At 45.5% G+C, this 16624-nt stretch overlaps 1 protein-coding gene across 6 annotated transcripts in view; it reads right to left on the reverse strand.

Annotated features, from left to right (window-relative positions):
* Positions 1 to 2196: 2196 nt before the first annotated feature.
* The window catches only part of LOC121280298, a 42268-nt gene continuing 27840 nt past the window's right edge, over positions 2197 to 16624 (reverse strand). For all 6 annotated transcript variants that reach the window (XM_041192150.1, XM_041192149.1, XM_041192147.1 and 3 more), the window contains 2 exons: positions 6209 to 6413; positions 2197 to 3619 (listed from right to left, as the gene is read on the reverse strand). In XM_041192150.1, coding sequence (XP_041048084.1) covers positions 2997 to 3619; positions 6209 to 6413 — 828 coding nt within the window. In that variant the 3' untranslated portion in view covers positions 2197 to 2996. The remainder of the gene's footprint in view (positions 3620 to 6208; positions 6414 to 16624) is intronic.

The raw sequence follows: 16624 nt of genomic DNA on the forward strand, positions 1-16624 counted from the left end.
CTTTTATTATCCGTGCCAGTTTCAATCATGGCAGCTGCCTTCACCGTATCTGTAATTTCCACCCTACCCTCCCATCTCCACACTCCACCCCCCCAACACCTACCCCCTCCCCCACCCCCTCCCCTCCCTGGCAGATGGTAAGGACCAACCCTAGCTGGGAAATAGCAGAATGATTCAGTGATTAAATAGGAAATGTGCCAGTAAAAGAATTACAATCAGTGTTATTGTCACCATTAGCAGAATACACAGAAGCCACCTCCCACCGACAAGCTAAGGAGCAGTCTGCTTTCTCAACTCCTATGATGCTGTTTATTTAAAAACGGGGGAAATACATTAACACAACAAGAACATTGAAAAGAAAGCTGGGGGTGCTTGTTTTTTTTTAAAATAAAAGAAATAGAGATAGGCAACAAAAATGAAAGGACAATAAAGATAAGAATGGGAAATAGAAGAAAGGAGACAATGACAGACAAAAGAGGAAGAGAAAAGCTAACAGATGACAAGATGAGGTTGGAATTCTTTCTGAATCATTCAAAATAAAATGTTTGATATTCGTGCTGATTCTTTTGATAAAGTCTAATTAATATGCAAAATTTTTAATCTCTACACTTTCTAGATTCCTTAAAATAAGCTCCTCCACTCCCTCTGTCTATATCTCTGCTCTGATACCACAGCATTTAACGCAACATAAATTAAAGACTTTAAAACAGAAAATGCTAGAGATCAGGCAGCACCTGTGGAGAGTTAAAGGGCTGGGTTTTCACCGAGTCTGGATGACACAAAATGGCACATGGGACCCGATTCTGGGATCCCCAACCCTATTTCCGGGGTTTCTGAACTTCAGGAGTGACTTTTAAGGGAGCAGGCTGGTTCGGTTCAAAAGCTTTCACCTGCACTCCCGACCTGGCTGGCTCCATTACGGGGATAAGCATGTCCTGGTTCTCTGCAATTTTTATGGCATCATGGTTCATGGCACCTCAGTGGTGTTGTGCACCATAGTCTGCATGAGGGAAACTTTTAAAAGGCAAGTTCAAAAGGTCCTCCTCGCGCTAAGGTATGCCCCCAAAGAATCCCTACAGTCCCTCTTGCCACCCATACCAACTATGCCCCTCCACCCACCCTCAAACCCCATGCCCAGACATGCCCTTCCATCCACCCTCTATGGCCTATGCCAAGCTGTGACACTTCCATGCCCATTGACTCACTATTTACTGTAATATGGCTTTCTCATCTCCACTGTCAATTGCACAATGTTTATTTACATTAGGGTAAAAGCTTTCAAATTCTTGCAGCTTCAGTTATTGAAACTTTTAAGGGTCTGCATGATTGACACTTTTAATACCCTGTAGTTAAATGACTTTTTTAATATTGTGGAAAGTTATGAATGAATGACTTTTTAAAAGTTTTTTTTAAACACATACATTGTTACTGTAGGGTTCTATGCAGTGTATAGTGGGCCACTGGACATGAAGTGCTAGAGCTTGGCATCGACAGCATGAGGGGCCGGGGGGGTGGGTGGAGGGGCATAGCTTGACATAGAGGGATGAGGGGCCACAGATATTGTTTGGGCAGGTTTGGCATATCTTGGCATTGGGACTGGGAATTTTCCCAACTCCCGCTACCCATCTTGAGGATGAAATCCAGACCAACGTTTCAGATCGATGACCTTTTCAAAGGGAAGATAAATCAGTAGCATGGATATTACATTCTGATCATAAATGAACATTCTTATGGATTTGATACAAAGGCAAAATTATTTTGTTAAAGAAAAATTCTAAAAATGTGAATAAAATAGAAAACGCTTGAAAAAGTATAGGAGGTCAGTCAGCATCTGAAAGAGAAAGCTAGGCAACATGTTTGGGTGTATAAATCTTTCATCAGAACCCAGTATTTTCCCTAATTTAGAAATGCGATTTGAATGGATGAATAAGTTTCATAAAAACAAAAACAGCATACAAAGTGCATGAGCAGAGAATAGGGATTGGACATTGTTTCTGGAATTTCTAATTTAGGAGATACAAGGAAGTTAAGTCTGAAATTGGTCTTAGATAAAAGCAACTCAGCAGTTGTGTTACACTACGCCCAATTCTGTGCCCAATTCTCTTTCATTGAAGCCAAGGTAACAAAATATAAATACACGTTGTTCTTCCTTACACCTTCAGGCCCTGGCAAGAGCACTATTGGACAGAACAAGAATTGCAATTTGAAGTAAGTGTTTATTTATTCAAAGTGCTACTTATTATTACATGCACACACACATATGTACTATCATATAGTATATACAAGATGTGATATAGGAGAGCAAGTTATATAAACAATGGAGTGATCTATAAAACAATAAGTAGATGCAGGATTCTAAAGACACAATGATTAATGGAAACGTAACAAATATTTGATCATTTGACATACGAGCTCTATGTAATTTCAATTTGCCAGAGGGAAGAAACACAATGCCGCAGTGTACAGCAGCTTCCACAACCTACGCAATGCAGTGCCATGATATGGGCTTAAGCCCACAATTCTGTATATGGTGTGTTTCCAGTCTTGAGTAAAAGCTCCCAGGAGTCAATGAGCAGCTCCCTTTTTTAAAAAAAATTAGAGACTGGGGTTCAGGCCCCAACTTCCATGCAGAAGTTAAGGATTCAATCCTGCGTCCTTGTTAAATGTTGATCAAATGTCCTTGTTTACTGTCACAAAGTATTTTAGGAATAATTTAGTGAATAATTAATGTCCAACAGCAGAAAAAGGGAAATGTGTATTTATAGCATTGTTTTGTTAATAAGCCTTGCTGAGTATACTGAAAGGCTTCACACATTTTATTGGCCTTGTTGGGGGCAGGGGAACCTCATTGAGAAGGCCAACTGGCAGCTAACTCTGGTTAACCAGTGACCACCCAACCACAGAATTTTTAGAAAAATAACAGTTACTTATAGTCCTCATTGTGTAGATTTCTACAATAATTTTTCAAGATTCCAGGTTTAAGAGACCCAGCTTTTTCAAAGCTTCTTTATGATCCTTTTCTCTTGGCGATTGTGGAGACTGGAGAACTGTTGAGTTCCCTCTGTTTCAAGGGGTTGAGAGGAGGAGGAGTTGTTGCTGTTAGATAAACCCCCAGTAAATTTCAACAGTCCTAGTCTTTGAAGGGCATCTTGCCTTGCTGCTTTCTGCTCAGGCCTTCCAAGCAATCGGAGTGAGTTGGATTGGGCAGCCAAACCCTCCACTTGACTGCTGGGCTTCTTCTGGCCAGACCCACTAAGGCGGGCTAGAACCTGGGCTCGGAGCTCCTGCACACTGACCCCTGACCTCAAGATGGTGTCAAACTTTTTAGCATGAGCAGGAAGCAAAGTAAGTGTTCTGGGTGAACTTTGTTCATCAGGTGCAGTTTCTCTGGATTGGTTTGAGACATTGGATCCTAATGCTATCATAGTTTCAGATCCTTGATGTTTCATGGACTCCTTCTCCTTCTTGCCCTCTTCGAATGTGGCTGTTTGGTTGGGTGTTGTATCAACCACAGGAACTGATTCCATACTTCTGTTATTGATCCTTTGAGCAGATGGATGACTGGTAATTGCTTCCACATTTCCAATAACCCCAACATTGTCACAGACACCTGCATCATCTAAAAATATTGAAAATACAAACATCAACACTAGCTTCAATATACATAAGTGAACATAAGCAAAGTGACCCTAGTTGTTTCCAGCATGCAAAATATTGCCCCATATTTGGTCAACAAAAAGGACATTTTTCTTGAGATTATGATACCACAGGTTGTGAATGTACAGAATTATTTCCAAGATTTAGAGCTAAATATCTGACCACATCATCTTCTCCTACTTAATGGTTAATTTTCATCAAACTAATTTACTGGAACTTGGCTTGTCTCTAATAAAGTTTAATTTTCCTCATTCGTACATATGCCAAGGAAAGGCCTGTTCCTGTGCATTGGAAGAAAATAAAATTGGAAGGTATTGGCTTAAGTGCATTTTTTTCAGGCTTTTTTTCTGGTAGAATATGGCACAGATTTCTGCTTGCAATGGCAGGGAAAAGCAAGATACCTTCATATTGATGGAGGGGTGCAGAATGTAAAATTTAAAAGAAGCCTAGCAACTACTAGTGACAAGTTATAGACCAACACTGGTAGAAACCTGCAAGCAGGCTAAATGCCTTTTCTTAAAGGGAATGTTCTTTAATATGCCAAATCCTGGGTAAGGGGCAATCAGAACAAATTCATCAATCATTAATCCTTATGGAATTAGCTCAGGATTTATATATCAGCTCAATTCTCAGTGGTGGCATTGACAATCTTTTTCAGCAGACAGGTACATTAATTATTTCTCTTCTACTTAAACTCTCACTTTTTAAAATTCTTTTAAAATTTCTCACAGTTTTCCTTGGTTGAGATGAAAGGACGGAATGCTCAAAATCCTTGACTACATTTCTCTTCAATTCATGAATACTGGTGTTTACAAGTGGCCTATGCTAACTTGTTCTTCACTCAGAGGCCAAGATTGCAATGTGTTCTGGATATCCATGTGTAAGATATATAAACACAAATATACCTTTGCTAAATTTCTAGCAACAAAATTCAAACTTCTCAAATTCATGGCCAACATTTTATTGGGAACTATTCTTGTTTACAAAAGGAGCCCTAATTACAAATGCCGTCTTTTCATTTTTTGGTTGGTCAGTCATTTTTAAATTTAATTGTTTCTAGTATTAAATTTAAACCGGCATGCAAAGTCTCTTGGAATATTTGGCCTAGTTTTTGACTGGTTTTCTAAGTGATGTGCAGTCTCAAAGTCGCCATGTACTTACTTTCAGTGCAGTGAGTTCATGTTTTCTTGGAGTCTCTTCAAGGAGTTCCTGTGGACTCCCAAGCATGCTCGACAATTTACCTGTATTGGGCCACATGCTGTTCAATTCTACCTCCACGGATGTCCCACTCTGCAACCAGCCTCTCAAGACATTCATTGACACCCATTTCCACATAAGATATTTCTAGCTAGGAAACATCACCTGTACTCAGCCTGAGAAGAGCTCTCTTTACATAATTCTAGTGGCTTTTACCAAGATAAAAAATGATGTGCCTAATAGAATTAAGAAATCTGGCTATACAGTACATGGTGAGGGAGGACATAAATGAGCCTAAAAGAATTACTAAAGGTGAGAGACAAATAGCCATTAAACATCAACTCCAAGTCTGTGTGAATGTCAATTTCATTTAACTTGCAGCAGATAGAGATTCAATTTATAGGAACATAGGATTTACGAGCAGGAGTAGGCCATTCAGCCCTTCAAGTATGCTCCACAATTTCTGTTGCTATACAAACTTTTGCCCATACTTTCCTTGGATGGCAGGGAGATATGGGTTTGTCGCCAGTTTTCAGCTAAATAGAACAGATGGTTCCCAAAAAATGTAGACTAGGCAGTGTGAATCTTGTATTTTGTGTACACATTGGTTATGTATGGTCAGTATGGTAATGCTGCAGCGGCTGTCCTATCTGCCAGCCTGCATTCAATGCAGGAGCATTGGGAGGCATGTGACAGCAACAATGAGAGGGGTGCAGTAAAATGGAGGTGTATTAGCAACTGCTTGAGGCGCCTCTTTCGGAAAGACTGCTGATTTCTAGCACGCACGTACTGTAACACTCACAGTACATGTCCCAATTTCCTGTGTGAAGGTAGTGCCTGTGCCTGACAGAGGTCAGTCCACAACAATTACTTATAAGATGTAAATGTTCCACTGCCACAATCAATTTCTTTAATGCCTTCTAACTGGCAACATTCTTTTATGGGAACATTGTCCACGTATCAATCTGAAATCACTGATCAAATTTGGCTTAATGAGGCAACTACAAAGTTAGATGTTTTTATTTGCAGCTGAAAAGATAAATATTTTAAACCTTTCCCTTCCCCAAACTGCACACCTTGTCAGGTTTTGCACTTGACAAAATGTTCACTCTAATCATGAGACTTCCTTTTTAAAGTCAATCTGGGAACAAGATTCTTCTGTTAAGAGGATTTCTCTTTAGAAGAAATCCAGATGAATAGATTTGTTACTTCACAACAGGCATTGGGAGAAAGATGATACCACAAGAGCTGCAGATTTTACAGGCACCTTTTCTTGGAACAAGCTGAGCATTTTAACCAAAACATTATTATAATCACATTGATAGCTGTGAGTCACTGTGCAATGAGAACTCACCTGGGCCTGCTGTATCTTCTGTTTGTCGAGTGCCGCATACCATTCCTAGAAACTCATAAAAGCCATCACTAATGGTGCTATCTCCCTTCATCACCCCCTCTTCATCATCTTCCTCCAATTCTACCTCTAATGAGTCAATGGTTTCAATCAAAAAACTCAGGCACTCTTTCTCCTCTTGAGACAAATGGCGTAAGAACTCATCTTCCTGCAAGTGAAGCAGAAACAGTTGCACAATCCTGTCAGCTTTTAATCTATTGAAAAACAAAACAGAAGTGACCTCTTCCATTGGCCAAAGGCTAGATGCATATACTAGGATTAATGGACAGAGGACTTGGACCTATTTATTTGGGCAGCATTACTGCCCTTCCTTATATGCCCTGAGAAGGTGGTAGTTGGTCTTCTTCAACCACTGCAGTAAGTGAAGCGAAGGTTCCACCCCAATAATGTTAGGTGGAGAATTTCAGAATTTTGACCTTGTCATGATGAAGGAACAGTGATATATTTCCAAGTCAGTGTATGCATGTGACTTGGAGGGAATCTCAGAAGGTGGTAGTGTTCCTATGCACCAGCTGCCCTTGATCTTCTAGGTGGTTGTAGTGTATTGCAAGATGTACGCATTTTGTTACATTGCCCTCTCTGTTGGGGAGGTGTAAATCAAGTTAGTTTAATAACAGCTGCTGGCTGTGAATCCACATGGTGACTATTTGTCAATGCAATACACAATAATGATGGAGGACCTAAGTTTGGATGGTGTTTTGGCAGAAGCTTCAATGAGTTGCTGCAGTGCAAGTTTTAAATAGTGCACACAGCCATGGTGTTGGTGGTGGTGGGGGCAGATTTCAGAGGCTATATTTATAAAATAGCTTGCATTATCTAATATGGTTATGCCTCCTAAATCAATATATATATCAAAGTCCTGCATATAACATACATTCCTTGTTACAACACTTACTTCCTGTTGTGATACTTGCTTTCTGTATTTCAATTTTGGTCACACATATCTCACACTTTCTTACGCTTTTGTAAGACCTGCTTTTATATTACCTATACATAACATTATGCTTACCTTCCAGTCTTCCCAACGTTTGGTGGTGCTTCTATGTTCCATTTAACAACATAAAGACATAAGAAATAGGTGTAGGTATAGACCCCATGGCTCCTCAAACATGCTCTGCCATTCAATATGATGATAGCTGATCTTCTACATCAACTCAACTTTCCTGTCCATTCCTCATACCCCTTGATTTGCTGAGAGATCAAAAATCTATCAATTTCAGTCTTGAATATACTCAATGATGGAGCATCCACAACCCTCTGGTCGAACAATTCCAAAGATTTACAACCCTCAGTGAAGAAATTTCTCCTCATCGCAGTCCAAAATGATCAACCCCTTATCCTGAGGTTCGATATTGCCCAGCCAGCAGAAACAGCCTCTCAGTGTCTACCCTGTCAAGCCCCTTCAGAATCTTGTACATTTCAATGAGAACACATCTCATTCTTCTAAACTCCAGAGAGTATAGGCCCAACTTAATCAGCCTTTCATCATTGGATAACACCCTCATTCAAGGAATGAGCCCAATGAAACTTTGCTGCACTGAATCCGGGGCAAGTATATCCTTCCTTAGATGAAGATCAAAATTGTGCACAGTATTCCAGGTGTCGTCTCACCAAAGCCCACCACACTGTAGCACGATTTCTTTGTTATTGCACTCCAATTGCCTTGCAATAAAGGCCAGTGGGGAGGCGGTGGCATAGTGGTATTGTCACTGGACGAGTAATCCAGAGGCCCAGGGTAATGCCTGGGTTCAAATCCCACCACAGCAGCTGGTAGAATTTGAATTCAATAAAAACATCTGGAATTAAAAATCTAATGATGATCATGCAAACATGGTCAATTGTTGTAAAGACCCATCTGGTTCACTCATGCCCTTTAAGGAAGGAAATCTGCCTTTCTCACTTGGTTTGGCCCACGTGTAACTAACATGGTTGATTTTTAAATGCCCTCTGAAATGGCCTAGTAAATTGAATCAAACCTCTAAAAAGCCAATTAAAAGGAATGAAACCAGATGGACTACCAGCATCGAACGAGGCACCGGAAACGACAACAGCAAATTCAACCCTATCGGCTCTGCAAAGTCCGCCTTACTAACATCTGGGGGCTTGTGCTGAAATTGAGAGCTGTCTCACGAACTAGTCAAGCTTGATATAATCATGCTCATGGAATCAAACCTGACACATAATGACCCAGACACCACCATCACCACCCCTGGGAATGTCCTGTCCCACTGGCAGGACAGACCCAGCAGAGGTGGAAGCACAATGGTATACAGGCAGGAAGGAGTTGCCCTGGGAGTCCTCAAGATTGACTCTGGACTCCATGAAGTCTCATGGCATCAGGCCAAACATGGACAAGGAAACATCCTGCTGATTACCACATACCACCACCCCCCCGCCAACCACCCCCCACCCCCCCACCACCACACCGCCCCCCCCCCAACACCACACAGGACTATTTGCGTGCCAAACAGCATAAGCAGCAGGTGATAGACAGAGCTAAGCGATTCCACAACCAACAGATCAGGTCTAAGCTCTGCAGTCCTGCCACATACAGTCGTAAATGGTGGCTGACAATTAAACAATTCACTAGAGGAGGAGGCTCCACAAATATCCCCATCCTCAATGCTGGAGGACCCCAGCACATCAGTGCAAAAGTCAAGGCTGAAATATTCGCAACAAACTTCAGCCAAAAATGCTGAGTGGATGATCCACCTGTGGGAGAATCTAGAACAAGGGGTCACTGTTTAAAAATAAGGGGTTGTTCCTTTAAGACATAGGTGAGGAGAAAGTTTTTTCCCTCAGAGGGTTAAGAGTCTTTGAAACTCTCTTCCTCAAAAAGCGGTGGAAGCAGAGGGCAGAATTTTCAGGTCGTTGGGCAGGCGTGATCGGTGGGCAAAGGATCGACTGGGAAACGAGCCGCCGCCCGTGATTGGTCCACAACCATGATTTCATGCTGGCCAATGATCGGGAAGGGCCAGGTGCAGGCAGGGGTGTGTTATGCACCAGGTCCAATGGCGACCTGGCAGCAAGTTTAAAAACGGCACCGGCAACCCCTAGAAAGCTGCCGGTGAAGCAGCATATCAGTCTGTGTTGCGGAGACGGTACTTATGGCCTCGGCAGTGAGTGGAGACGACATGCAGGAGGGCAGTTTGGATGTGCACTCGGCCCCCTGCTTTTTGGATGAGTGCCTCACCGTGCTCCTGGAGGAGGTGGCTGCCAGGAGGGTCACCCTTGTACGAAGGGACGGAAGGAGGAGGCCACCACACCTGACGACGAAAGCCTGGGAGGAGGTGGCAGCGCTGGTGAGCAGCTATGACGTGGTGCAGGGCACATGGGTACAGTGCCGCAAGAGGTTCAAAATGACCCACTGCGCTCTGGAAGGGGAATGTTGGCATGGATCAGTGTGCAGAAGTGTTAAGGGCTGGCTGTCCCCTGCGGAGCTCAGGGGTGTCTGAGTCTGAGTGCCAACTGTCAATGATGCCGGAGCTGGCCAAGGGGGTGAGCCCTGGCTGCTTGGGCTGAGTGTCTTGTGGCTCGAGGGCCACAATTCTGATGTGCCCTGTGAGGTGTTCCTCAGGCGGGGTTGGCCAGGCTGCAATGGCGCTACAGGTAGAGACTGCACTAATCAATGCCCCTCTGTCCTTTCAGGAGAAAACAAGCCATAACTATTGGAGAGGTTACGTACAGGTGGAGATCCACCCAACCTGCTGCTGCTGACCAGGTTCGAGCAGGACGCCCTTGAGCTGGAGAGCCTGCACGCTCCCTGCGCAACCGGTCTTGGAGAGGCTGGGGTGCCAGACAAAGGTAAGAGTGCAGTGCACAGAGGTGAGAGTTTTGGATTGTTCTAGTGCAGTCTCTTCATTAATGAGAGCTTCAAACCTGGAGTCCCCATTGATCATTGAAAGACAGCAGCACCGTGATTCAGGTCTCCATTGTTTCACCAGGGTGCCTGGCATGCACAATGACAGAGTGATGACTTAAACTAATGACATGTCCTTGTTCTCCCTTAGATTCTCTGGCATGCACTCAATCGCAGGACCCCAAAGGGCCACCCCTGACGCCAGAGGGCTGCTGGGCTTCATTTGCACCTGTGTCACAATCATACTTTGAACCAGGCACCAGCGCAAATACCAGCACCTCAGTGGGCATTAGATTGTCGGTGCACATTGGTTAGGACACTTCATGTTGCTTGAGATGCAGACGGAGGCAGAGAGTGTCCAGGATGCCGGCAGTTGGAGGACTGCTGGAGACCAGGACGATGCTGGGTCGAAGGCAGATGATGAGCCTCTGGAGTCATCCATTAGGCGGCTGATGCTGGTCTGGATGAGCTGGATGCTGGGATGTGCAGGAAGATCTGGCAGAGATCCATGAAGGTATGCATGCCGTGGTCTCTGTTGTGGAGGAGTCCATCTGCAGCATGAGCACTGCATTGACCCTCATGGCTGAGTGCACTGACTCCTCCATTGAGAGAGTGGCAACTCTCATGGAGAAGCAGCTCCAGGGACAAAATCAAGGGTTCCTGGGGTTGCGCTTGGACCTGCAAGTCCACACACATGCACTGAGCTCAGGTGGTCAGTGTCAGTGTGGGAGATGGATGAGGCACCCAGTATCCCAGCTAGGTGTCCATCCATCAATGACGAGCTGGGAGGTCCAGAGTGACTTCACGTTGGTGCACGACCTGCTTGTCGTCTCTGTGGACTCCTCTGAGGACGCTCCGGATGAGGGCAGCAGCTCCTCTGCCTCTCTGCCAGTGACCGTCGTATCTAACGAGGCTGCGATGACTGGGGAGATTCCAGCCAGGGCACTGGCTGCTCCCTTCTAGACGGGGCCAACACAGGCTCCACTGCCCAGAGGACGACCTCCAAGGTCATCAAGACCAACAAGACAGCAGAGCCAGCAGGCTGTCTCCAATGCCGCTGCCAGCGAATATGGGGGCACCAAGACACAGCACTCGCAAAAGTAAGTTTAAAGCACCATGAACACAAGAACTGTTCTTGGGTGATCATCTGTTCAGTTATGTTTGGTTCATATGTCTACTGGTGTGGACATCAACATCAGGAATGACCATGTCAATATGATTTCAATGTGACAATAACATTAAATTTGCTTTTGTTGTGATAGGCCGGAATATGCTTCACATTTTATTTTTGGTGCAGGGTACACCAGTATGTAATGCTGGACATGAGTGGCTCTAAACTTTATTGCACACACATTGAGTGGACTTTGGGTTCACAAGACAAGGGCATTTTGGACATCCTGGCTTGAGGTGGGATTTGTTCTATGGCAGCCTAGCTGAAGTAGCATTAGATCAAGGCATCCTTGCCTCTCTGAAGGTTACAGACGTCTACCTCTACGCCCTCAGCAATCTCCTCACTGTGCTCCTCTTCTGACTCACTACTGGATTCATCTTCTATGACCTGTGGAGCTGCCTCAAGATCCCCTTCCTCCAGTGAGTCCCCCCTTGCCAGAGCCAGATTGTGGAGAGCGCAGCATGCAACAATGATCAGTGACACCCGCTCTGGGGGGTATTGTAGTGCATCCCCTGAACGGTCCAGGCATTGGAAGCACATCTTCAGAAGACCTTGTGGAGACATGACTCCTATTATAACGCTGACCTGCCTCTGTTCTTGGATGGCAGAGAGGCATCATAAGCCACCTTTTCAATGGATAGACCTTGTCACCCAGCAGCCATCCATCCAGTCAGGCTGGAGCATTGTAGAGCTTGGGCACCTGGGAGTTTATCAGGATATAAGCGTCAAGGGAGCTGCCAAGGGTACCTTGCACAGACTTGCACATTATGCATCCTGTGGTCACACACAATCCGTACATTCATGGAGTGGAATCCCTTCCTGTTGACAAAGGCACCCGGCTGACCTGCTGGCGTCTTCATGGCTACATGTATGCAGTTGTTGGCACCTTAGATGAGGGGGAACCCAGCAATTGCTGCTAAGCCTCTGGCTCGCTCAGCCTGGCTCGCCTCATTCCTATGGAAACGAATAAATGTCATTACCCGCCTGAACAGGGCGAGAGTGGACAGCTGATTGGGAGACTCCACAAAGATCCCCCACTGACCGCTGGAAAAAGTCAGAGGCATAGATGTTGAGGGCCACTGTGACCTACAGAGCCACTGGCATGGGATGTCCACCTACACAGTCGGAGGTGATCTCAGGCCCAATCACCTGGCAAATGGAGGTCACAGCCTCTTTGGAGAGGCGGAGCCTCCTTGGCATTCCACCTTGGACATATTGAGGTAGCTGCATCACGGCCTGTAAACCCTGGCAGCATGACAGTGGCGTGTTCTGCGGCCTCTCATGCCTTGGACTACCTGCTGGCCCTGTGCGCCTTGTGCCTACGTCTCTCCTCCCATAGGTCACTTCCATGGAAGCTGTATAGGGCATCTGGCCTTCTCTCCCTTCTGCCCATCTCTACATATCAGAGGAGGTACCTCCAGTGGAGACCACAATCCCCATTACCAGGGTAAGAGAAGGCTGCCTGATATCTGGATGGGTCCACACAGTCTGAATCCTCGGGGAGCCTGGCAGATAGCAATGACTCCTGAAATGAGGCCAGGAAATGCTAACAATGAAGCCCCAAACAGAGATGAAGCTGCAATAAGCAGCCAGCAGCGAAGTATCTCCAAAACTCCTCACTATTCACACTGGTAACGCTGCTGAACATTTTAATCCCACCTTTGGATGAGGTTTTGCTAAATGTCAGCAGCCTGCCTGCCCGTTTCGCCCGTGTGACGTGCATGAAATTACATGACAACTTGAAATCTTGGTCAATTGTCTTTTTAATGGCCCGAACTGGCCTGTTAGTTGATGGCGGGTGCAGCTCTAACACTGTGTGCGCCCGCCAGCTGAAATAACGCGTGAGCATGTGATGACATCGGGACGCTCACTGAAGGTCATCTCGTGCGATTTCACATCTGAGCGGGTCAGGTGCACACCCACCCGATCAGCGTAAAATTCTGCCCAGAGTCTCTGAATATTTTTAAGGCAGAACTAGATAGATTCTTGATTAACAAAGGAGGCTGGGAATCCTGTGGTGAGTAACTCATCTCCTGACTCCCCACAACCTAACCACCATCTACAAGGCACCAGTCAGGAGTGTGATGGAATAATCTCCACTTGCCTGGATGAGTGCAGCTTCAACAAAACTCAGGAAGCTTGACACCATCCAGGACAAAGCAGCCCGTTTGGTTGGCACCCGATCCACAAACATTCACTCCCTCCACCACCGACGAAGAGTGGCAGCAGTGTGTACCATCTACAAGATGCACTGCAAAAACTCACCAAGGCTCCTTTGCAGCATCTTCCAAACCCATGACTGCTACCATCTAGAAGGCCAAGGGCAGCAGATGCATGGGAACACCACCTGTAAGTTCCCTTCCTATCCACTCACCATCCTGATTTGGAAACATATCGCCATTGCTTCACTGTTGCTGGGTCAAAATCCTGGAACTTCCTTCCGAACAGCACTGTGGGTATACCTACACCACATGGACTGCAGCAGTTCAAGAAGGCAGCTCAACACCACCTTCTCAGAGGCAACTACTGATGGGCAATAAACGCTGGCTGAGCCAGTGACGCCACATTCTGTAAATGAATAAATAGCAAACATGCCATTTGCCTTGATTGCTGTTTCTGCATGCTCACTTTGTGTTCCATGTGAGTACACCCAAATCTCTCAATATCACTATTTACAAGTTTCACATTTTTATAAAATTATTGCTCTTCTATTATTCAGAAAAAACTCATGCTCTCTTACAAATTCAAAATCTTCATTCCCCCTTGTACCAGTCCAACTTAAAATCATTTGTTTTTTTTTTACCTACCACCCTCACAGAATTTCCTTTGTATTTTTAAAGTGCCTAAAGAGACGCACATCTTTCTCTTTGTATTACTCTCTGATCATCAATTCCCATAACATTTCAAATGCATACTACTTATTACATCAGTCAGTGAAGTAAACTGCTGGCAGCAGAATGACCGCAGTGGAAAACATCTAAATTGTATTAAATTTGCTGTCCCCAAAGACTCTATTCATTTCCCCCTTTGACGGCTGTGTAAGCAAGCCCAAAATGAAAGTTTAAAAAAAAACTGCCATCTTCTGGCATCAGGGGTAATATCCTTTCTAAATTGTTTTTCATTGTGCACGGCCTACACATTAAACACACTATACCAGTAAGCGGCCTGTGTGGTGCCTTGTGGTCCCAGCATGGCCACGTGCACACAGCCTAGAGGGAACCCCCTTACATTGCAACGAGAGCTCATGGAAAGTTGGGACCATCTTGCAGAATGAGATGTTTTCCTTAACCTAGGTTTTCCACCCAGGGTGCTTGACAGGGCCCTCAACCGTGTCCGGCCCATCTCCCGCACATCCGCCCTCACACCTTCCTCTCCCTCCCAGAACTATGATAGGGTCCCCCTTGTCCTCACTTATCACCCCACCAGCCTCCGCATTCAAAGGATCATCCTCTGCCATTTCTGCCAACTTCAGCATGATGCCACCACCAAACACATTTTCCCTTCACCCTCCCTGGCGGCATTCCGCAGGGATCGTTCCCTCCGAGACACCCTGGTCCACTCCTCCATCACCCCCTACATCTCAACCCCCTCCCACGGCACCTTCCCATGCAACCGCAGAAGGTGCAACACCTGCCCCTTTACTTACCCTCTCCTCACTGTCCAAGGGCCCAAACACTTCTTTCAAATGAAGCAGCATTTCACTTGCACTTCCCTCAATTTAGTCTATTGCATTTGCTGCTCCCAATGCTATTTCCTCTACATTGGAGAGACCAAACACAGACTGGGTAACCGTTTTGCGGAACATCTTTGGTCTGTCCGCAAGCATGACCCAGACCTCCCTGTCCCTTGCCATATCAATGCACCACCCCGCTCTCATGCCCACATGCCTGTCCTTGGCCTGCTGCAATGTTCCAGTGAAGCTCAACGCAAACTGAAGGAACAGCACCTCATCTTCCGACTAGGCACTTTACAGCCTTCCGGACTGAATATTGAGTTCAACAATTTTAGATCATGAACTCTCTCCTCCATCTCCACCCCCTTTCCGATCCCCCCCCCTTTTTTTCCAATAACTTATATAGATTTTTCTTTTCCCACCTATTTCCATTATTTTTAAATGTATTTCCATCCATTGTTTTATCTCTCCCTTTTAGCCTATTTCGATCCCTTACCCCCACTCCACCCCCACTAGGGCTATCTGTAGCTTGCTCGTCCTGCTTTCTACCCTTAATGTCACCTATTATTACATTCCTTAGCTAATATCACCATCTTCAACACCTCTTTGTCCTTTTGTCTATGACATCTTTTGGTTATCTCCACCTACCACTGGCCCTCTATCCAGCTCTACCTGTCCCATCCCCCAGCCCCCCTTTAAACCAGCTTATATTTCACCTCTTTTCTATTTTTCCTTAGTTCTGTTGAAGAGTGATACGGACTCGAAATGTTGACTGTGTTCCTCTCCGCAGATGCTGTCAGACCTGCTGAATTTTTCCAGATATTTTTGTTTCTGTTTGAGATGTGATGTGCGATGTGTCCATAAGGGTGTCGGTAAGTGATGTGCCTTTCCACCGACCTGGCAAACTCTGGCAGTGGCAGCACAGGTGGGCATGATCCTGACGTAACTATCGGGACCGTGTTCTCGTACTTCTTGACGCTAGAATCCTGGTGTGGCTCAACATTAGCCTCCATTTACTAGAACAATAACGTGTAATGATTTGGTGCCTTCAGCATAAGAAATTACCCCAGGCAGTTTCACAGGAGCGTTATAAAGCAAAATTTGACACTGAGCCATATAACGAGATATCAGCCTGGATTCTGTTCATTTCAGGGAAGTCCCATCACTGGGGCCAAATGTGGAACACAAACCAACGTCAGCTGGCAGTGGGACCCAGAGTAGCATTTTGAAGGCAGCAGCCAATTGAAAGGCCACCACTGGCAGTATACTGCCATTCAATTAAAGATGGTGGCCCACCCCCAAGAGTTGCCAGCCTAATCAGAGTGTCAGCAGTGCCACCACTAACAGTGGCCACTGCTGAGTTTGCAGCGGCAGGGAGAAATTGCCTCAATGTCTCGGTCCCCTCAAAAACTGTTAAGTGGGATTGGGGTGCCAAGGCTAGACAGGGCAATCACAGGGTGGGGGTGGAGCACTGAGCGCTGATGGCACTGATGTTGTGAGGGCAGACATTGCTGCCATGCCCTCCATAGGCCATGAAGTAACTGTAAGGAGGGTCCTCTCCTTGAATCCTGCCAGGATGCCACCAGGTTTCATCTGGCAGCATTGCCATGTAGTGTCTCGTGGTGGTGACATGGACAAAATACCCACAGAGACAGG

The sequence above is a fragment of the Carcharodon carcharias genome, chromosome 7 (assembly GCF_017639515.1).
Source record: "Carcharodon carcharias isolate sCarCar2 chromosome 7, sCarCar2.pri, whole genome shotgun sequence".
Classification (NCBI taxonomy): domain Eukaryota; kingdom Metazoa; phylum Chordata; class Chondrichthyes; order Lamniformes; family Lamnidae; genus Carcharodon; species Carcharodon carcharias.